We start from the raw sequence: 23,866 nt of genomic DNA on the forward strand, positions 1-23,866 counted from the left end.
TGTTTCCATTCTTTCACACTGACTCAACAGATAGTTTAGGCTTCGGGGTGAGACACAGACAGGAGACTATCCTGGAGTATTATTATATAGATACTTTTAGATTTAATTTGTATTTGATGTTTGATTTGATATCTTTAGAATGAAAATATTGAGACTAAGCAATCCTGGGCTCTACAGATTATAAGTGCTGTATAAATACAAAGTGGTGGTTTTATATTAATTAAATACCTGAATCATTAACTTTGACTGTGTTTCAAGTTCATTCTGGATCCCAGAACGTAATGAGTTTTGTGATGTTGAAATGCCAGGCGAGGCTATTCTGGTTTATGATTCACACACCTTGTTTGGCATGAATCATGAACACCATGTCAAGTTTTAAGTCCAAGTTCCCACTTCTAAATCAGATCCTAGAGGGAAAGCATACAAAGGTACTTCCAGCTCTAGATGATGTCATAGACTGGGTACTCTCAAGAAACTATTCACCATCTATTCTAGGGGGGAATTTAAGGATGATTTCTTCTAGCTCAGTCAATACTTCAGCCCTTTTTAAATATTGAGCTTTGAATATAAAATCTAAACAGCCTTAGTTTATTCTTTAGGAAATCAACTTTACAAGAAAATTGGCAGCTTTAAATTACAGAACTTAGGGATTCTTTTCTTTTCTTTTTTTCAGATGAGTAGAAAATACAGTACTGAACATTATTCTAAGTACTTCAGCAAATGCTTTTCCTGTTTGCTTGTTATATTACATCATTAGCTATTTGATTCTGTTTTTTAGGATGTTGGCTAAAGATGAGTTGGTGGCCATACTTCAAAAATGTGCAGAGATTTTTATATCACCTTCTGGAAAACAGTTTAGCAACACGGTAGAGAAACTGGAGGAGTTCCTGGCACGATTTCAAAATCTGGAAGGTAAGCATGTAACCTACTGCCAAATTGTTTGGCATCAATAATCTGCTATAAAATGGCCTCAGAGGATCTACATTCTGATTAAATTCACTGGCCCTGCTGATGTCTCATGATATTTTGAGATCAAACCCAAAAATTTCTCCACATGAGAATATCAATATGGCAAGCGTTTTTGACGTGGAGTACATCTTCTCAAAAATGATTGATATGCAAAATAGGGATTGTTGATATTTGTATTACATCTGATGAGGCCCATCATTTGTAAAATGGAAAAGTGGTGTGAAACAAAGAACTGGACAGATCAAAGGAGGTTGATGATAAATGACATCTGAGATAGATAGATATATAGATATCTATATCTATATCTATATCGATATATAGATATTTAGGTTTTTCATCAAGTGCTTTACAGCTTTCAAAAACATTTCATGAATAAGTCAAAACTTGAAAAAAATAATAGTAGCAAACTCATTTACACATACATCTGCTCGTTACTATGCCAGCTAATAAAAATGTGCAGATTAAGTCACAGATCCTAATAAGAGATGGATTGTTCAGGTCAGAGTGGCCTGATTGCAGTGGTAATGGTCAGTGGCAACCTGTAGAGTTCAACAGTGAAGCCCAAGTCAAAAAGTGAAAGGTCCTATATTAACAGCCTCTTTGTAACCGCAGTATAGAGTATAGCCAATCTCAAGCATTCAAAAATGAGTGGCTTAAAATTTGAGATTTAAAAAAAATATATAAATACATTTGGACTTTTTGTTTTTGTTTGCCTTCATTTTCAGAGCCTTCAGTGCACTCTCTTCATGTTTTCAGGCTTTTGTCTGCAACTATGAGCAACTAGAAGCTTACTTTCTTGTTTGTAGATTAAAGCTGACATTATCCCATAACAGTTGTCTTCAGGAAATGAGGCTTTAAGAAAGACTTCCAAGATCACAAGAGTAATGATAAAGTTGCAGAATTTGGCAACACTGAAAATAGGCAGCACATCTACAGTCTTCCCTATGCTCATTAATGTACCTCACCCTGATTTTGATAAACGACTTCTAGGGTGAGGGGGCAGTATAGTCTCCATGCTTATTGAATCTTTGACCTTTGTTGATACTGACAGAAAACTGTGGTGATGGATTTTATGATGTTGACACCTGTCCACTAAAATTGGACTGCAACTACCAACTCATTTCATGTAATCCACCAAACAGCTATCAGACTTCACTACTGACATGAGCCAGACTTAAACCTGTGACCTACAGGTGACAACCCCATAAGCAATGCAACTAACCTAACAGTCTGTTGCTTTGAATATTATTAGTTGTTACTGTGATAGGAATTGTTTGTTTTAAAATGAATCAAAATTGAGACTTCACCCATCACCAGAGAATCAGGATTTTTTTTTAAAGCAAAGTTGCTAATTATTGATACAATTATTGATATACAATTATTGATATACAAACTACAGGGTTCTGAAAGCAAGATTCAGGCATAGGTTAAAATTAAGATAAAACTGGTCAGTCAAATGCTTCAGTATGTTCTATTTTTCACTTTGCTCTCACTTCAGTAAATCCAGGTTATGGAGTTTGGGAATGGCGGATGATAATCTATTTTCTCTTTAAAAATTTTGCATGGGAAAAATGTAAATTTACAATGTGAGACGTTTTAAAAGCTCATTAAGTGGCTGCTTCATTGAGGTCAGTGGAGCTTTGCCAATTTATACCTGTTGAGGATATGGTCCAGAAGTTTGAAGTGAAATGTAAGTGAGGCATAGGCCTTGTGCTGGCCCTCTGCACAGGGCTGAATTTGCTGTTTTTGAATAACTGTTCACAATATAAATTACACAGTGAAGTGTTTGTTGCCAGGGGAAAAATGTAATAGCTAACTGGACTTGTGTCCTCATCTAACATGAAAGAGTACCATTGACCCTGTCTCAATTTCGCTTGGGTCACTGAGTTTCTGTAGATATTAGAAAAAGTTTACCCCGTGTGTTGAACACTGGTTTTGTTCCAGTAGCAGAAGCCAATGAGGTACAAGATGTGTCTGTGTCATCACAAAAGGAACTCCAGAAGAAGACAGACCTCTATCACCTTCAGAAGGTCAGGCCAGTTTACTTTCTACAAATTAGTTTCAAGATTTATTTTTTTCGAGCTGTTAATTATTCTTAGTTAGATCCGCCCTGCACACAATAGTTATGAGCGAATCATGTTCTGTGAGTTACTTGAAAATTTAATATCCTGCCCAAACTAAATGTCAGATAAGAAGCCACAGGCTTGAAGAATTTCCGTGACTCCTGCCTTTCTGACTAAGCATACTGGCCTTGATTTAAAAAGCCTGCAGCACCACAGTCCCATGCATATTTAACTTACGTTGGCATGTGTTGACATTCCTCCAGTAAGTAAATTTCCCCACACAAAGAATAAATCACTTTTCTACTCCACCTCCTTCCCCCACCTATCAATCAATTCTGATCCTAATCCTCTACCTCTCTGTAGAGGTTCCTTGCAGATGCCATTGTTGCCTTCCTTAATATGCAGAGAGCTTCAGCCTCCAGGTTTCTTCTCCTACATCTGGATTGTCTGCTCCCAGTTCTATCCTTTTCTTCTTAGAGGAAAAGCAGCAGGGGTTTCTCATTTCCTTCCACCTCATTCTTAAAAAAAAAAAGGAAAAAGGAGTTAGTAGCATCTGATTGGCTCTGCCTACCTCTTCTCTCCCTCCCTCTCTCCCCCCATAAAAGCAGCACTGCAAGGAAGAAGCCAGAAGCTCTCCAGCCTTACTCTGACTAAAATTTCTAGTTGCCCTAGGCAAGCTGGTTTTTCAAGCCTGGTAGCAGACTATGAAAACAAGGTGTGTATGAAGTGCAACTATGGAGTGTTCTAATGTTTAGTTCAACATCTCTCTACACTGTTATTTTGTTGTAGCTAAATTGACAGCAAGTGGTACATCAATACTTATTTCAGCACTAAAGGTGCTTTTATTTATATATTTAACTGCACATGTTGAGTCAGACCTCATTGCATCTAACAAATTCATATAATAATGCCAGTTAGCATTTTGATAGCACCTTGCATCGTGCATCTGAGAACTGTTCAGACTTTTAATCTGCACATCCTCCCTGTGACATAGGTTCATATTATTATCCCCATTTTGTGAATGTGGAAAGTGAGGCTCTGGAAGGCTAAGTGACTTGTTCAAAGTTGCATAGCAAATCAGAAGCAGAGCTGGGGTGAGAATCCAAATTCCCTGTGTCTCCGTCCCTGGCTCCCACCAAGAGACAACTCTTTCTTTCCTTTTATAACACCATAATGTATGTTAATTTTAGGAATGGAGAAAAAGCAATCTGAAATTTTCTTGTCCTAGCCTCAGGACACTAATGTCAGGATTAGTGTTAACTCTGTCTTAGTAAAACAGACTCTCACAATGAAAACATTTATTTCCATTCTTAAGCAGGCAGATACTTGTATGCCTTCTGTAAGATAGGGAACACAGTATTGTCAGTCTAATTTTATTTCCATTTAGATTAGTATGTGTTACCTAGGAGAGCTATGGCAATCGTTTTTCATGTCTTGATTTGTAAAATGCAATAATCCTGTCAGCATCACTTTAGATGAATGGGTTTGCCATCCAAAGTGAGTAGGCTGTGCATTTTCTGTCTTTTATAGACTTTGCTGGCGTTGAAAGAATCAAAAAGATCTAAGAAACTAACCAAGTTTGAAATGCTCCGGTTCGAAGTTGTTGACTTTATAGACAGCCTGGTAAGGTGAGCTTTCCTGTTCTTTGGACCCTTTAATAGTTGATACAGTATCATAAGATACCATAGAAAATATATATACATGCGCACACACGGAACAACAGTTTACCAAACAGTTCAGACTTGGGAGAAACAGCTGTAGTCCTGCAATATGAGACATGTCCTCTCTACTCTTTTTATTTCCGTGAAATGTTGCTGTTGAGTGCCCCTGTAGCCATCTATGTCAGGATGAGGGCTCTGAAAATGCCACTTTTCCATAGAATGCTGTAAGGAGTCTGAAACATAAATTGCGCAACTCATTCCTGCTGCTGCAGAAGATGAAGAAAAATATGGCAGTTGACAAGAAAAGGTCAAAATGGCCCACACCATAATCAGTATTGGTCTATCCATTATTTCTTTTCTGCATTGTATAGGCTGGGATTGATATCCATTTCTATTTTGGCTAATGCATGGCATGACAGATGGGTTCGTGGAGACAGTTCCAAGCGTAAACATCCACAAGGAAGAAAGTGTGGAGACAAGGGTTGGAGAAGGCTATGAAGGCAACTATTAGTTGTGCATGTTCAGTAGAGGGAAGGATCAAAAGTGTGGAGCAAAAAGGGACTAGGACACAAGGAGCTAGATTGTGCAGAGCTACATAAGCCAAGACAAGAAGCTTAATTTTGAAAACAAAGGTGAGAGCAAGCCAGTGAAGGGATTTAAAGATTGGATGGGTGGTGTAGGAGTAATGAGCCAGGCAGATGACTGGTGTCAGCATTCTGGGTATTGCCTGCATTGTTGGGTGAATTTGCCTCAGATGTAGGTAGGATTCTAGTTAAGAAATGTTTGAAGTGGGAAGCTGAGTTGATGATTCCTAAAATTCTCATTTTATTTGACGTTGTTTCCAGGTATTGGCAGTATCTTATTTTTCAGAGATTTTCTGCCCATGCCTGTTGTGAAATGCACATTCTTGCTATCTCTGTGAAAGCTTAGCTTTCAGTGGAGTTTCGTAGTGTCCCTTCAGTAGAAGAGTTGTCTTTTTCATACATTCCATGTTGTTCTTTTAGAAGTTACCTTGCTCCTGCAGAGATGCAGACCCTGAACGAGGTGGTGTATTTCAACACAGCTAACACCCTCCGTGAGCACTTGAATGCTGCCCCACGGATTGCTCTTCACACAGCTCTGAACAACCCCTATTGCTACCTGAAAGTAAGAAATGGACAACAACTGTGTGACTTGTTCATAGTTCTGTGTGTAATTCATGCATGGTCTGTGTGAGGCTAATGTGTGCTATTTCATAACATTTGGGACACAGTAGGGTCTGTTACAAGGAACTAGCAGGTGGCTCTTTATGAAGCAGCTGGGGAACTGGCTGACAGCCAGAGAATTTGCCTGATTCAGGAAAAAGCTGATGCTGCTTCATTAAGAGTTTTGGATGGGAAGGCAATTTCCAGAGCGTCATTTTTAACTGCCTTCTCTACAGAGATAAGCAGAAAGACTTTCTCACCCTCCACTTTGACTGAGTGACCCTGTGTCCCTGAAAAGAGAGTCCTCCAGTTACCAAATCTGGTCCCATAGGCCCTGTTCATATTACAAAAATAGTGTTTTGTCCTGTGTCTTTGTAAACTCATGTAGATGGACTGTCTGATGGAGCTGGAGGTCAGCTGAACCGCTGAAATTGAGGACAGACTGGCTGTATACAAAAGTATCTAAAAGACTCCCTCCTCCTCATGCCTATAACAGTGATGCCCTGCCCCTTCTTGTTCCAGATCTTCAGTGATCCGCGCACCACCTCCCCATGAGCTCTTGAACCAAACCAGCCCCCCTGCACATAGTCAAAGCTACAGGGTGGCAGGGAAGGAGAACGGGTGGGTGGGAGTGAGGCTCCTTGGCTGAGGAGAGGCAGGAGTTGGCATTCTTTTCTCTTTCCCACTCACATGCGCAGTTCCCTGATGCCCATCCAAACCATCCCTGTGTCCCAGTTTTTTCCCTTTAAAAATAAGGTCATTTTTCCACATAACGAGATTATTGCAATTCATAGATGTTTGCATGCTTGCTGCCTGAGTCAAACCCAGCACCTGATAAGCCGGAACCAAACTGGATAAATGTTTGTTTGAATTCTGTGATCCAGTCTGTGTTGGTTTTGTTTGTCTGTGTGCTTATTTATCTGACCCTTTACAATTTTATCTGGTTATAAAAACACAAAAGACTTAGATTAAGAGAGCCAGCTAAATCCAGTTTCTAATGTGCTTAATGAATATTCTCTTAATTGAATATACAGAAATGTAAAAGACCTAGATCTCTATCTTTACACATTTGTTCTTTGCATTTTTGATGCATTTCTTATGCTTGTTGGGTGTCTAACTCAAGTGCCTAGTAGGAGTACTGGCTGTAGCAGTGTATTACTACTATTTTAATCTGTTTGAATTGAAGGTATAATTTCCCCAACAGTGTCTATACATTCTGCAGAGTTTGTACTTTTCACCAGAGCAAAACTTCTCTGATAAAGATCTTACTATCCAGAGCTATTCCTATCAAAAAGGTGCAGGCAGGAAAGAATCTGCCACTGTAAAGTACCAGCAAGTGATTAATGATATGACGCCATTTCTCATGGGACTCTAACCCAACTTTTACCTCAGCAAAATGTGAACTGGATTGGTATTTAGCCTGACAGAAATGTATACAAAAGAATTGTAATTCTTCTTTGAGTGCTTGCTCATGTCCATTCCATTGTAGGTGTGTGTGCTTGCCACATGCCCTGGTGCTGGAAGTTTTTCTGTCAGTGGTATTTGTAAGGGACCAGCTCTGGCGCCCCCTGGAGTGGCATGCATATGCACTGGTATAAGGGGTAACGCCAGCTCCCCCTAACCCTCAGTTCCTTCTTACTGCCAGTGACCGTACTGGAATGTCTTCTTGCCTCGGCAAGCTTGCTCCTCTCAGCTAGTTGTGAACTTTCTGTATCTAGTTGTTAGAAATTGGTTAGTTTTATAGTTCCCTTAGTGTTAGGGTTGCCAGCCTTCCAGAATTGTCCTGGAGTATCCAGGAATTTAAAGATTAATCTTTAATTAAAGATTGTCATCTGATGAAACCTCTAGGAATACGTCCAATCGAAGTTGGCAACCCTACTTAGTGTAGATTTCGTTTTAGTCCTGAATGGGACTTAGCCGAGGGACGGGGCATGTCCCTATCCCCAGGCTTCAAACCTTGTGACTATTGCAAGAAACCCAGGCCAGTCAGTGATCCCCATAGAAGCTGTTCGAATTGCTTAGGGGAAATCCACGTTAGCAATAAGAATCACACAAGCATGAGACAAGTGTCTCACAAGCAAGCACTTCAGATCGCAGACCAACAAGGAGCAGGACATTCATCTTCGAGTGCTCCTTATGGAGTCGGCCCTTACACCGGCCTCAGAACCGACCAGGTGGGACTCTGCTCCTAGCATTGCGGCCTCAGTGCAGAGTGTTCCACCGGCACCGGCCTCAGACCAGCACCAATGCCCATCCCCAGTACCAGCTAAAAAGCAAAGAGTCTGGGAGGAGATGTTCTCCTATGTCCCATAAAGGGAAGGAGAGGGTCGGAGCAGAGCAAAGGCACGCGAGGGGCAGCTCTTCCCCTCCAGACAGAGGTTGGGCTCCGACTCCCACTGAGTGGTCAAACCCACTCCAAGACCCACCTGCTACCCTGGGGAGCATCAGAGGCACTCAGCACCTGTGATGCCGTCCACACTGCCTCGGAGGTGCCTCATTTGAGGGATACACCTGCCTTGGGACCTTTCCAGTGGTCCCCATGAGTGCAGCATCGCTCCTTGCCACAGGGGATGTCCCATCAGCTCTCACCTGAGCAGCACCACCCAGCCCACGGATGCGAGTTGGCTTGCCTGCCAGAGTTCCTTGTGTCGTTCCTCAGAAACCAAGCAGCGTTTCTCGGGCTCGAGGCAGCAATCACCAGTGGGCTGGCGCAGAGGCGCGGCACCAGTCCCCAGAGCCCTGGTGCTGGGAGCGCCTGAGCCACTCTCCCAGCTCATGGCACTGCTCCAGAGTGTTGAGACATCTGTCCCCAAAGCCCCATCGCTGGAACGCCAGAACAGTTCACTGCAAGCGCATTGGTGGACTCTGACACATCGGTCTATCCACTCCCATTCCTGCTCCTGCTCAATGGAACAGCATCACTCGCAAAGCATAAGGTGTCAATCACCAGGGTGCCGTCGCCTATCTACCGAACGCCGTCACTGGGATTGTGGCACCAAGCACCATTGCCCTCATACAGATTCTCAGCGGCAGTCCAAGGTCAGAACCGATGGGATCGAGGTAGACAGGCAGCCTTGGCACCATCCTGGTCCCCCAGGCAAGTATCCCCGTCCTCAGGTTTCGACAGCAAGGAGGAAATCCTGCTCACTGGCCAGGGCCAGGGCCAGTGATCGGGGGCACCGGCATTCCCCACTGGGCCACAAGTGGCAACGTGGCTCCAGGGTCAGTGGCCTGCCCCTTTGCAACTCTGGAATCCCTGTGGATTTCCCCAACCATTGCAGGTGCATAGGTCAGCCTTGGGGGCATCTGACAAATGGTCGGTGACAGTCTCACACCCGCCCCCTGACTCGGATGTGCAGTCAGAGTGGGCTCCCCAGTTCAGCCAGCCTTGGCTGATGCCCCCATGGCAGAAGTGGTAGAGTTGGTTGACCCGCCTGTACCTGCCTCCTCGTCGTCTTCGCATGATAAGGTGATAGTGGGGCCCTCTCACCCCATTCCCCAGGACCAGGCCAAGGCTCACCAGGAGCATATGCGCCCCGTTCCAGAGGGCGTCAGAGCCAGTCCCATACAGATACCGAAGGAAAAACTGCCAGCACAGGTGTATGGGGCAAGCACGAACACCTACAATGGAATGGACATGAGCAATACATCTTGAAGAAGAACAGTTACAAAAAGGTAACTGTCTTTTCTGTCCTGATGGATTGCTTAGAAACCCAGCTACTGGCCATTCAAAATACCACAGCTAGGAACTGCTTGGCCTTGTGTCAGTGCGATATGGGGAATCTAAGCCCAAAATATCCCTGGGGCTTAGAGAATTATGGAGGCATCATATTTGATCTTGCAGGGAGGGTGAGTTTCACACACAATTTGAGTAATAATTCCCTTCCCACCAAGATGTTTGGAGCAGCAAAAAACAAAAAATTCCATAAGCTGCATCTAGCCCTCTTTTTTTTTTTTTTTTTTTTGGGGGGGGGGGGGGGGCGGGGGAGGGATACTTTGACACAAGGCCCTTGATAAAGGGAATAAATAGAGATCCTGAAAAACGTATTTTTCCTCCATCTGCTCCCCTCAAAAAAGAGCACAGCCAGGTTTTTAACTTGTTCCTGAGTATCTGTTTATGCTCCTTACTTGGAAGGAGCACTAGTTGCCAATTAAATGTAATGTTGGTGTTTAAGGTCCTCCTTTTCATTAATGATTGCGTTCTAGAACAACTTCCTGCTTACCTGTGTAGTTATTTCCTGACAGAGACAGATTATCTGCTGTTACCTTAGGAAGCTGAGGTTTCCATGAACACTGCTGCAGCTTCCTCAGGGCATGCTATAAAGACCTGGCCTTAAGATCTTAAGCAAGCTGTCATTCTCCAAACTCAGGCATAGACCATGCATTGCTGATCAATAGTATTCTCCCTTGATTAGTTCCTTTTTTCCTATGTTCAGTCCAAATGCCCGCACTATATAAGTTGGGCCTTGCCCTGTTTTACACAGCTGTTTGATTTCAAACCAAATCAAAGTGGTCTTACTGGTTTGTAAAATGGTAGCATAGGGAATGAATTACATTATTTTCATGAATTGCTGACTGGTTTACCAATAATACAGTACAATTTATCAATCTAGACATCAGCTGCATTAGTTAATAGTCACACTATTTAGACTGAAACCATCTGTACGGAACTGTCAGGTAAACTGACATCATACCTAATCCCTTCAATTTCTGTCATCTTTGCATAGTGTTATTGAATATGAAAATCTGTTAGACTGAATTTCTGAAAACTCTAAGGGAACTTCCCATAGGCACTGGGATTGCTGAACCCAATCGTGAAGCTAAAGCTCATAAACTGGAAGAATCAGTTGTAAAAGGCAAATTTAGAAATTTTAATAAACAGGAAATGAAGGTAATTCCTTGCCTGGTCTTTTCCTCTGTATTGAAAAACCTTTGCTTATAGTGGTGTCCTTGTTCGGCATTTTTTAAACTTATTTTCTAACTGACCTATTATGCAACCAAATGTTGACGTATGGGTTTTAGCCCCGTTATTAGTGGCTGATAGCAGCAGAATCAATAGCGTTGTTCACAGTGGGAGCTCCTGACCTGTCAGTATAGATAAAGTACTATGAATAAATGTGTGAGCTGATGTCACAGTGCTATGGATTGCAACAATACCATAGAGGATTTTTTTTTCTTAGACAAGGTCCTTTTTTAACTTCATAGTCAACTAACTAAAGCATTGTCAGTTTGGATTTCCTGACATGTGGAATGATTTCTGAAAATCAGACTTCAGCTTTGCGGGTACTGGTTTTCAAACCAGAGAGAGGTGATGGTTTGTACCAGTGGTCCCCAACCTTTTTGTGGCCAGTAGCACATTCATGTTTTCAGAAGAGTGTGGTGGGCACCAACAATTTTTCAAGCCTTATTTTGTATTTTTACATTACTACAAAAAAAATTTAATATTACATAATATATGAATCCATAAGATAAAAAGGGTAATTTTACATGTAAAAGGTATTAATTAAATTATTCGGCAATTACTCTTTCACCTTACCTTGTGAATTTGCTCTTTTTTTATCTACCTGTAAGAAAAATTAAGGAGGTTTTACAAAATAAATATAAACAGTTTTCATCTTATTTATTTTTAAAAAGTAAAACATTGTTTTATATTTATTATTCTTTTTTATATATATAATATATAGTTTTTATTCTTATATATTTATTATTCTTACTTTAACATAGAATGAAGCCTGCAGCCCTGGAGTTTCTGTCCCCAGCAGTCGCGGGGCCGCAACTTTGCTCCCCTGCTGGGCACTACGTGGGCGCACATAAATGCCCCGGCGGGCACCACGTTGGGGATCACTGGTTTATACACATTGAAGATAAAACTATAAGAAAAACAAGTAAACTTGTTAATGTATGCAGACAGATTTATGCTTATTCTCCTTCTCTCCCTGAGGGGAAAAAGCACTCTGACATCTATTTATTTGATAATGAGAACGGAGATGAAGTGCTAATCAATTTCTTATCTGATCTATAGAATTAAATATTCCTTACTCTGCTGTACAAAATGGAACAAGCAAGAGAGAAGGGGAATAAACATAATAAAATACTTGCTATGGGTGCTCCACTGTAGGTGTGCTTGCATCCCTGAGCTGCTGATCAGAGAACTTTTACAGCAGTGTCCATTACGCCCACACACATGCTGTCTATCCTTGTGCCCTGCCACAAGACTAGCCAGTGTACGCGGGCTAACCCCCCTCAGTTCCTTCTCAACCGCTGCAGCTAGAGACAGAGCTATTGGCCGTCCATTACGACCATTACCTTCACTTACATTTCTATAGCTAGTCTCCCTAGTCACAGCTGTAAGATTTTTTCTTTTCTATTTTCTTCCCAAAGGGGGGGGTCATTTTTTTCCTTTTTTTTTCCTTTCATTGGGGACCCTTTCCCCAACAGGATAATGGTTGGTTTAGCGGACTTCACAAAGCACCTCATGCAAAGAGGCTAGCCCTATAGCAGATGAGCACTCCTGGTGCATACGCTATCTTGGGGAAGGCCACATTCCATGGAAGTATGGTCTCTGCCAGCAACTCAAGCCCAGGACTTCTTGCAAGGACAGGGAGTTGAGATCAGAAGGTGATCTTCATGGAGGCAGCCCTCCCTGGACCCCCACTAAGAGTCCCCTGGCATATGTGATTCTTTCCCACAACCCTCAACTTCCAAGGACTGTGAGTTGAAGAAATCAGCCACTGACCCCTCCCATAAGTTATCGAAAAATAGAGTAGGAAATCCCCATAGTGAGCCCCAAGCCAACCATAAACAATCTCCAGTACGCTCAGTATCCTCTCTACCATCTGCACTGAGACAATCTCAGACCAGTACCCATGGCAGGTACCATTGACGCACCTAAGAACCCAATAAGCACAGGCACTGAGTTAACAGCACCAAAGGACAAGGACAGGAGTCAGCACTCCACTAAGATGATGGTGCCAGTACATGCTACTCCATCAGTACCATCATCAATGTCCATTCAGCACTGGAGTGGTCAGTGTGAGCAAAGATCTTCATTCCCCTGGTACTGCCAGTGGCATCAAGCCAGTCGGTACCACTGGAATTCCAGCACTTGAGAGACCTCTGCATATCCAATGTACAGGAGTCTCCTTGTCTAAGTACTGGGACCTCCACACCCAGTCTTCTTGTGGTATGTGAGTCTTCCCTGCCACACGTTCCTGCTTTCTAGCGCCAACTCAGACAGCGAACCAGAGGCAGCTATATCACTACTTCTCTCAGGCTGCCTATGGTGCCCAATACTAACAGGGCCCCCCAAGCATACCCTCAGATGGCCCAACCACTGCCATCTTGGTGCAGTCCACTGTTGGCACCACCATGGGGCTCTATGCCTCCACCACGCCAGTGGCCCAGGCCTCTCAAGCTTCTAGTCCTACCCGAGATCGTCCCCCTCGGCTATAGCGCCCAGAGCCTCAGAACCTCCAGAAGAACATGAAGGAACAGGAGGGCAGCATTGAGGAAGAGTGACCCTGAAGACCATATCCTCCTTCCCATATGAGGCCATCGTGCCTCCCACACCATCCCCGGCTGACTTCTGCCTTTTCCAGGACCTAGCAAAGAGAATGGCAGACACTCTGCAGATACCATTAGAAGAAGTCAACAACACCCATCACAAGTTCCTTGACATACTCCACTCCTCCTTATCCTCAAAAATAGCCCTCCCTATTAATGAGGCTCTTCTGGACCTCAGAAAAACCATATGGCAGACCCCAGCATCTGTGGTGCCTACATCCAAGTGGGCCAGAAAAAAATAGGTCCCAGCAAGGGAGATTAAATTATTCTTCTCTCACTCTCCACCCAACTCCACCGTGGTGGACGCTGTCAATTCTTGTAGCCATCAAGACCAAATGAGGCCCGCTCTCTGCAATAAGGATTGGAAGCATTTGGACCTCTTTGGAAGGAAAGCCTACTCTTCTGCCTTTCAAATTGCCAATGACCAAGCCCTAACTGTGAAATATAACTGTGAACTACTAGAAACTCAGCAGTTTTATTGATCAGCTGCCTGACATGCACCGCAACCAGTTCATAGCCATCATTCAGGAGGGACAGTTAGTGGCCAAGACAACACTAAAATCTGCTCTTGATGCAGCCAACACAGCCCCAGGTCCATCTCCATGGTGGTGATTATGTGGCATGTGCCATGACTACATCTGCTGAGCTTCCCTAATGAGGTCCAGACAACTGTCAAAGACCTTCCCTTTGAAGGCACAAAATTAATTTGCAGAGAAGATGGATTCCTCTCTTCGCACCTTAAGAGTCTAGGGATACTCTCTGCTCGCTGGGCATGGGCATCTACACACCAGGACAAGAGAAAATTTAGTCCGCAGCCCCAGTACAAACCAAGTACTTTCCAATACCCAACTCAACGCTACTACAAGCCTCAGAGAAAGAAAATTAAGTACACTAGGCATAAATCTTCTGTCCCACAGTTTTTCACATCCCAGCCATCCACTTCCAAGCACCAATTTTGACATGTTGGTCAGTGTGATGATAGACCACTCCCCCGAACCACTACAGCTGACCACTGCTTTCCACCATTTGGGCACCATCTGAAAATGTTCCACAGCATCTGAGAATGCATAACATCAGACTAGTGTGTCTTGGAGATTGTTCATAATGGGTACTCCATTTTACCTCCACAACACCCTTCCCTGTCCCTCTTCAGGGACCCATCTTGCAAGAATTTACTACAAGAGATGGATCATCTCCTCCTCCAGTTAAAAGCCATAGAACCAGTACCTCAACATCTGTGAGGCAAGGGTTTTACTCTCATTATTTCCTAATACCCAAGAGGAAAGAAGGTTGGAGACCCATATTAGACCAGAGTACTCATGTTTGTCAGAGCTCAAAAATTCAAGATGGTCACTCTAGCAACAATTATTCCAGCATTGGAGCAGGGAAACTGTTTTTCAGCCATCTGCTTTCAGGACACCTACTTCCATATCTCACAGACAGTTCCTTAGATTTAACCTAGGACAAGACCACTACCAGTACAAAGTACTTCCTTTCCGGCTATCATCTACTATGAGAGTATTCTCCAAGGTTCTCTCAGTAGTGGCTGTGCACTTACATTCAAGGGATTGTGATTTACCTCTACCTGGACAATTGCCTCTTCAGAGCTCAGTCCCTCCAAGAGGCTCACTGACTCACCAAATCTGCAACGGACTTTCACAGAACGGGGCCTACAGATCAACACCCAGAAATCAATCCTCGTTCCAGTTCAACTTCTGGAATTCATAAGTGCCGACCTCAACTAGTTACAGGCCAGAGCACTCCTCTCTCAATGCAGGTTCCTCTTCCTGGCCACACTCATAGAGATCGTTCAAAAGAGCCCACAAATATCAACCAGACACTGCCTCCAACTCTTGAGGCATATGGCAGAAGGCACAACAATGATTTCACATGCAATGCCTCCAGATGTTGCTTCTCACCATTGATGCATCGCTCATAGGGTGATGCGTGCATCTAAAAGACCTCACAATACAAGGCAGGTGGTCATCCACAGAGCTATTCCTTCACATCAACCTCCTAGAGCTAAGGGCAGTCAGGAATGCTTGTGCCCATTTCCTCCCACTGATTAAGGGATCACAAACGAATCTCCTAACAGACCACATGGCAAGTATATACTACATAAGTCGACAAGGGGGAGCCAGGTTGCCTTCCCACTGTGCAGAAGCAATGAGTCTGTGGAACTGGTATATTTCTCATGGTGTCACACTGTCAGCAGCTTCCCACATGACCATGGGTGGGAGATAAACAGCTGTACTTCATGATCTATTCAGGCCATGGGGCACACTGACCACAGAACAGTTCGCCACTTACCTACATTACCGCTCCAAAGCAGGAATAGGACAACACTTCATGAGCAATGCTCTCCTCCTCACCTTCTCTATGCCTTTCCTCCTTTCCCCCAATTGTCAAAAGTCCTGTTAAAAATAAGAGAGAGCAAGCACACGTCATGCTTGGTTGCTCCTACGTGGCCAATACCAACCTGGTGCTCTTACCTGTCATAACTCACAATGTGCCCGCTGATCTCTCTCCAGTGCATGCCATACCTCCTCTTGCAGAACAAAGGACGCACCCTACATCCCAACCTAGGGATTCTTTGTCTCAAGGCGCAGCTCCTTCATGGCTCTAACACTTAGAACTCCTGCTCGGAGGAGGTACAAGAGGTATTACTACACAATAGAAAGTCCTCAACACACCATACGTACCTGCGAAAATGGTCCAGAGTCCAGTTTTGGTGTTCTTCCCAACAAATCTCCCCAACATCTGCAGCTATTCCAAAGATCCTAGAATATGTACTGACCCTAAAAAGATGGGGGTTCTCTCTCCGCTCTTGGAGTCCACCTAGTGGCTATAGCAGCCTTCCCCCAACCACAAGATTCCTCAGGCATATAGTAAACCTTTTCCCACAGCCCAAATTTCTATCCCCACATGGTACCCAAACCCGGTATTGAAAGGACTGACTAGGTCTCCCGTAGAACCCATGGCCACCTGTTTGCTATCAGGAAGGCCGTTCTTAATGAGGTGTGTAAGCAATCAACCTGGATAGGAGAATAGGAGAAATGGCTGCTCTGATAGCACATCCCACACACAGTATTCTTTCGGGACAAGGTTGCATCCAAATTTCATCCCTAAGTTAACCTCTCCTTTGCACATGAATCAATTGATTCGCCTTTTCTACAGAGACAATAGATAGGCTATATTAAACACATTAGATGCCAGGAGAGCCCTAGCCTTTTACCTGGATAGGACGAAGACTTTCAAGAACTCTCCTAAGCTCTTCCTCTCTATTGCAGAAAGGTCCAAGGCTCTTAGCAACATCAACCCAGACACTCTCCCAGTGGGTCTCAAACTGCATTAGACTATGTTATCAAGTTTGCAATATGATTCCTCCATATAGTATTCGCATGCACTCCATAAGGTTGATCTCATCCATCACCGCCTTCAAGAATGTCCCTACTAGAGATCTGTAAAGCAGTGATATGGGCATCAGTCCACACCTTTTCAGAACATTATGCAATCAATGCCATCTTCAGCACCACAGTATTCTCATCTGTAACTCACCCAACTCCAATAGGGATACTGCTGAGGAGTCACCTACAGTGGAGCACCCATAGGGAGGCTACTCAAAGAAGGAAAAAATGTTATTCACCTTGTGCAGTAATGATGGTTCTTTGAGATGTGTCTCCCGTTGTGTGTTCAACAACCCAGCCCTCCTCCCCTCTACTTTGGAGTGTTTTTCTATTACTCTGCGTTAGAGAAGGAATTGAGGGAGGTCAGTCCATGTGCACTGCCTAGCGCTTGTGGTAGGGCATGAGGAGAGACAGGGCATGTGCGGGCCTAATGATCACTGTTTCTGAAGTTCTTCTGTCAGTAGCGCAGGGACGCAAGCACACCTAAAGTGGAGCACCTATAGGGACACATCTCAAAGAACCATTGTTACTGCACAAGGTGAGTAACGTCGTCTTTTTGCAAACCAGATGATACATCGTATAATTTCTTATGTCACCAGTGGATTTGTGTTTGGGCTTTTTGTGTTTTGTTGTTTTTTTTTCGGGGAGTGGAGAGTTGGGGTTTTTTGTACTCATCACCGTACTTCTAGAGGCACAAACAATAAATATGGAAACATACTGACAGTACTAACTTCCTGAGTCATCTGGGGTTGATCATATTTGCTTTCAACACTACAGATCTTTAAAGATAAAATATGCGGTGAAAACTACTTCCTTCATTTTCTTTTTTTTTTTTTTTTTTTTATCTACCAGAATCAAACTTTGAAAAGTGACGTCGGATGCATTTCTAATACTGCTCCTGACATATGCATCGTGTATAAACTTCATTTGGAGTGCGGCAGATTAATAAATCTTGTTGACTGGTTAGAGGTATGTGAAAATGAAAATATTTGATTATATATGTATAGTCTCTAGATTTTGCTGATTTTTTTTTGCATGCTTTTCTTCATTTTGTTTTTCTCTTCAATGCCATCACTTTTGAAAGCTAAAGTCTTCTCATGCCACACTGACTCCTGTCCCTCCAAGTACATGTAAGGCCCACAAATCACCATCCCACTCAGCCTCCCCTCCCAGTGCCGGGAATCACTGCTGTCCCAACAATGAAAATCCCTGTTGCTGCTTGTACCTTGTTTATGTTGAGTAAACCAAATGTTATGGTTTAGAGAGCTACCTTTTTCCTCTTTAGCCTTTTAACATATGCTGATGGACAACGTTCACAGAAAAGCCTGTGTAATGCAAGTACTGTTTCTGAGATGTGTGTGCTTGGAGAGGTTATATATCTTACCTGCTTTTCTCTTTAGGCCTTTTCAACTGTGGTAACAGCGGTTGAAGGAACAGACCCAGAAGCAGTGGCCACAGACCAGGTGGATGAAATTATCCAGTATCCTTTATTTCTTGCTTGAATTTTTTTTAATGTTCATATATGTACAAGTCACTGGCCTTTTTTTCATGGATGAACAAAGCTTTTACTAATGCAGCTTCTCCATGCACCGAGAACTGACTGAAAGAGGGCTAAATACTCTTCACGAAATCTTATAATACAAAAGGACAGTTGATAATTTGTCATATGGTGCTTTTTGCCAAAACCTTAATTATTTTAGGGTTAGGTGAGGTCCCAAGTGCCATTTCATTATTCTGCAGCATATTGTAGATTTCCTTTAAAAATGTCAACTTGCATTTAATATTTCTAAGGAAGTTAAATCCTCTACCATTTAAAATCAAGTATATCTAGGTGTTGAGGAGAGATGAATGGCACAAACAAGCACATCAAAGGCATTACCTCACTTATTATGCAAATAAAAATTATTAATGCTTGAATTGAAGTCAAACGCTGGGGCATTGTTTCTGCAACCAGAGGATGAGTTTCAGTCAGGTGGGTGGGGTTCTTCCCCTTGTTCTTCCAGTTTTGTTGTCCAGGGATGTACACACAAAATAACCCTAAATGTGTTGAGTTTACAAAATTAATATTTTGTAGCCCCCTCTCAGTCACCACCACATCCAACCCAAACAGCTAGGACCTGCACAGGCTAGAGCAGTGGTTCTTAAACTTTTTTTTACTGGTGACCCCTTTCATATAGCAAGCCTCTTGGAGCAAGCCCCCCGCCCCCCCCAACACCATTATAAATGCTGGAGGCAAAGCAGAGTTTGGGATGGAGGCTGACAGCTCACAACCCCTCATGTAATAACCTCATAATGTCCTGAGAGCCCCTAGGTTAGAGCAAGGACTACTTTCTCCTGTAGGTCAGAGGTCATGTTGCCATGATTTAAACAAATTTCAATCTGTGCACACACCACCTTGAAATAGTGCTTACTATGCACCAATAAATCCCTCCCATGCTAGAGAGAAATTTAAGTGGTGACTTCATTAAATTCAATTATTCTAATCATGGCATGTATACTTGTTAATTTCCTTTACCAGAACTTCCAGTGCTCGTTTTATTAGAGCTGTTTCAGAACTAGAACTTTTAGGGTTCATAAAGCCTAGCAAACAGAAAACAGATCACGTGGCAAGACTGACATGGGGAGGCTGTTAAATGATATAACAAGACCAACCAACAAATGTCTGTATGCTACCTGTGAAAGTTCATTATGGCATGTGGGGGACAGTGCAGCCCCTAGGATGAATTAATCCCTTATGTAACTCTACTGATGTTAAAGGAGTTAAGTCAAATTCATCCTTAGTTTTATGTACTACATTTTAATTGCCAACAAAATACTACCTCTTTTCTATACATGTTTGTATGGACAAGGAGTCAGCTTTAGTACATGATTTAATATTCACTCAAAACTGCAACTTCTGACCCCTGTTCTATACCAGTTTTCATCTTCTGTGATGTATGATGTTGTTTAGGCTAGGAGGCCAGAATGAGATTGTGTTGAATTTTCTTTTAATGTGTAACCTTGAATGCTGAATGTTATTTGCTCATAATTTGGATTTAAATGGTCATGTTATGAAATGTTCTCCAGATACTGCATATTTTCAAAAAAAAATTCTGAGAATTTAAACAAGCCTCTGTAACGAGAACCCACTGCGACCTCCCTTGTGGTGTGCAGTACCAGCCACTCTAAGCAGGACTATGTGATGATACCTTGCGAAGATTCATTTACAAACAGATGAAAACTGGGTTTCTGTACTAGAAAATGAAGGAAAAGTGTTCCTGAAGGGACAAAAACAATTGTTCCTATCCAATTTGATAACATAGCTGGACAGTAAATAAGACTATTTCAAAAATACTCCTTTAGCTAGCCTATATTATCAGTTAGATTTCATTGTCCAGATAGGAGAAATGAGAACATTACACAGTTGAGTGCTGAAGGAAGGTAATAAAATACCCCTTTAATGTACAAGGTCAGTATCTCTCTCCTGAAGATTTTTGTTCATTGTTATGGGACAAGAAAGAAACAGCTGTGTGGGAATGTAACGTTGACATGATTTTATAACTGACAGCTATTCAGCAACTGCTATCATGTGATGGGTCAAACATTCCAAACCACTTGTGCCCCATGCAAGGAATGAAACAAGTTTAATCATGGGGCTGTCCTATCTTAGTGAAGTGTAGACATTAAGACAGAACCACACCAGATCACAAACCACCTGATTCTGAATTGTTTGTAAAGGGCTATCAGTCTGGAAGTACTATGTGGGAGCCTAAAATAAGGGTACACTGTTTCTCAGCATTAAAAATCTGCAATACAGGATTGTCCTGATACAGTAATCTATTGTGACTTTTCACCCAGGAAGATAAATAGTTGAAGTAAATGTGATTATGCAATGTTTGACTTTTTTTTTAAGTTAGATCTCAGTGTGGAATAGCATGGGCAAGCTGGCCTACATCAAAGCAAGGACCAAAGTTATATTTTTTCTAATGAGCTGATAAATAGCCCCCAAAAGTAGTCAGATACATTCTCAGTGTGGTGTGTGCAAACTTCAGTCCAGAGAGTCTTACTCCCATTACTAGGAGCTGCACAGCTGAAGGGTTATGTATTTACTCCAAAAGGCCAACCAGTGCTTCCCAGCCCAGCCAGTGGAAATTTTGACTGGTAACTACATGCATGCTGTCCAAAAAGACAAAATCATAGTTCTTTGGTGGAGGGGGAAATAAATGCCCTTGGTTGCCTTCTTTGATGAAATAATTGCATTTCTGAAGAACCCACTTGCTCATATGCAGAAAAAAAATAAATCTGACAAAGGAACATGGTGATGAGGATAAAGGTGAGTTATATACTGTAATTGCCTCCAAAATGTGACCGACAAAATACCTAAACATGACTTACTCCTTGTGTTGGGTGACATTAATGCTAAAGTAGAACATGACAACCTAGCAATGGGAAGAGCAACTGGAGAAAGCATGCATTGGGAACAATCAACCAAAATGGCAAGATGCTTCTTGAACTGTGCTAAGTATCTGACCTAGCTCTTGCAAGTGCCATATTCCCTCTCACGCACAAATGTAATTCACCAGATGACAAAACAAAAACAGACAATCAACCACATCTGCATTACTTTGAGATTCAAATAATCTGTTCAAGATGTAAGGGCATATAGAGTAGCAGATTAAGCAGTGACCATAATACTTGCATTTCTAAATTGAAATTAAAGTTAGATCACCTTTAAACAAAGTGTTTTGATTTTTAATTTTATACTTTTTTCTTTACCAATGTGAGAAGTTCTAATGTTAACTAAGGAACAGATTTGAGGCACTGCCAGAAGCAGAGGTGAGAGACTGGAAGAAAAATGGGCAGTGCTCAGAGAATGTGATTTAAGCTGCAGCATTCACACATTGATATCAGCAGAGGCAGAACAAGAATTGGATAAGCCAGGAGATGCAGCATCCTATCAAGGAAAGAAGGTACTGAAATACAGCTCCTGCATATAAAGGCCAACAAACTATTGAGAAAGGCAAAGAAGGAGTATAAGAAAGCAAAATTCAAGGAAAGGTAAACAGGTGTTGAAGACCTAAGCAGCTGAAGCTGCTGCTGATTGCAAATTCTACAGGGCCAATAAACAAAATGGAAAAATGCTTACAACTGAGGTAAAATTGAGCAGATGGACAGAGCATCTTGAAGTCAATAAACACAGCCCCCATCTGCATCAGATTTTGATTAAATGTGAACCTGATCAAATTGACTGATCCAACAAATGTGCAGGCTGCAATCAAAGTTGAAAAAGTAGCAGGTGATCAAATTTATATGCAGTTACATCTGCCCAGTACACGTATCAACTGGAGTACAAAGACTATGTATGGAGTGAGTGGATACATAATTTAAAAAAAAAAAACTTTGCAGCTCAAGATATTGCTGTCTCTCCTTGCCAAAACCTAGAGCTATAGTTACCTCTCAAACCAGCTCCACTTAAGACTAATCAAGAATTGCCTCTTCCCTTAATGGTACAGTATCTAGAAACTTTCTCTGCATCCCATCCTGAGGTGACATACAGAGTCACTATGGGGACAGTTGAAATCCCCCATTATTACTGACTTTTCTTTTAATAGCCTCTCTAATTGTCTGGGGCATTTCACCATCTTGGCCAGTAGTGTATCCCTATTGCTATATTCTTAGTCAAGCATGGAATTTCTATCCAGAGAGATTCTACAGTAGTTTAATTCCTTTAAGATTACTGTATTTGACTTTCACATATGCTGCTCCCCAGCAGCATGACCTATTGTCATTCCTATATATTTTGTACTATTAGTACTGCCATGTCCGATTGATTATCATTTCACCAAGTCAAAGATGCCTATTATATCAATATCCTCTTTAATACCAGGCACTCAGATTCATTTGTATGCATGCACTTATAAAATTTGTCACTGTTTAGCTGTCATTATGTGATGTAACTGAATAAGACTCAGTTAATTGTTTCTTTAGTTCTTATCCATACTTTATCAATTTCTCTCCTTACCAGAATATACAGAATTCCCATTAATAGACAAGATTCTCTGAGGGATGTGTCTGTCTGTCTGAACAAGCCTGTCACCTTTCCCCCCTTTCCTTTAGTTGTACAAGAGTTTTTTAAACTTTAATTTTACATATCAGGAATCTGGTTCCATCCTTCCCCCTATAAATCCTAATAAATCTACTCCCCCTTCTCCCTACACCATCATCTCATTCACACAGTGAGACCCTTCAATTCTGTTCCTAGAAGCATTTCAGAGAATGCTACTGTCATAAACAGATAGTTAAGGGTTAATGTCTCTTACCTATAAAGGGTTAACAAGCTCAGTGAACCTGGCTGACACCTGACCAAAGGACCAGTCAGGGGATAAGATACTTTCAAATCTTAGTGGAGGGAAGTCTTTGTTTGTGCTGTTTGTTTTGTTCTTTGTTCTCGGAGTTAAGGGGCCAGTCGTGCAACCAGATCTTTCTCCAATTTTTCTGAAACAGTCTCTCATGTTCAAAATATTGAGTACTAGATAGAAGGCGGATTAGTCTTTATGGTTGTTTTCTTTATTTGCAAATGTGTTTTTCCTGGATGGATATTTTACCTCTGTTTGCTGTAACTTGTATCTTAAGCTAGGGGGGAGGGAATCCCTCTAGTCTATGTAAAGCTAAAGACCCTGTAAACATTTTCCATCTTGATTTTACAGAGAATTTTTATTTCTTTAATTAAAAGCTTTCTTTTTTCAGAACCTGATTGATTTTTTTCCTTGTGTAAAACTCAAAGGGATTGGGTCTGAACTCACCAGGGCATGGTGGGGGGAGAAAAGGGGGGGAAAGGTTAATTCCTCTCTGTTTTAGGATCCAAGGAGTTTGGATCAGTGTCTCTCTCAGGAAAAGTCTGGGAGGGGGAAGGGTTTATTTCTCTCTGTTTTAGGATCCAAGGGATTTGGGTCTTGGGTTCCCCAGGGAAGGTTTTTGGAGGACAGTGTACCAGACACTGGAATTTCTGGTTAGCGACAGCACTAACAGATCTAAGCTAG

At 42.2% G+C, this 23,866-nt stretch overlaps 1 protein-coding gene across 1 annotated transcript in view; it reads left to right on the forward strand.

Moving 5' to 3' along the window:
* The window catches only part of ORC3 (origin recognition complex subunit 3), a 98,833-nt gene extending 78,125 nt beyond the window's left edge, over nt 1-20,708 (forward strand). Inside the window, 7 exon segments of the mRNA XM_030555903.1 lie at nt 779-912; nt 2,914-2,999; nt 4,563-4,660; nt 5,698-5,839; nt 17,700-17,816; nt 18,248-18,327; nt 19,375-20,708. Of these exon segments, the coding sequence (XP_030411763.1) occupies nt 779-912; nt 2,914-2,999; nt 4,563-4,660; nt 5,698-5,839; nt 17,700-17,816; nt 18,248-18,327; nt 19,375-19,480 (763 nt within the window). The 3' untranslated portion in view covers nt 19,481-20,708.
* The last annotated feature ends 3,158 nt before the right edge of the window (nt 20,709-23,866 follow it).

This window comes from Gopherus evgoodei, chromosome 3, assembly GCF_007399415.2.
Source record: "Gopherus evgoodei ecotype Sinaloan lineage chromosome 3, rGopEvg1_v1.p, whole genome shotgun sequence".
In the NCBI taxonomy this organism is placed as follows: Eukaryota; Metazoa; Chordata; order Testudines; family Testudinidae; genus Gopherus; species Gopherus evgoodei.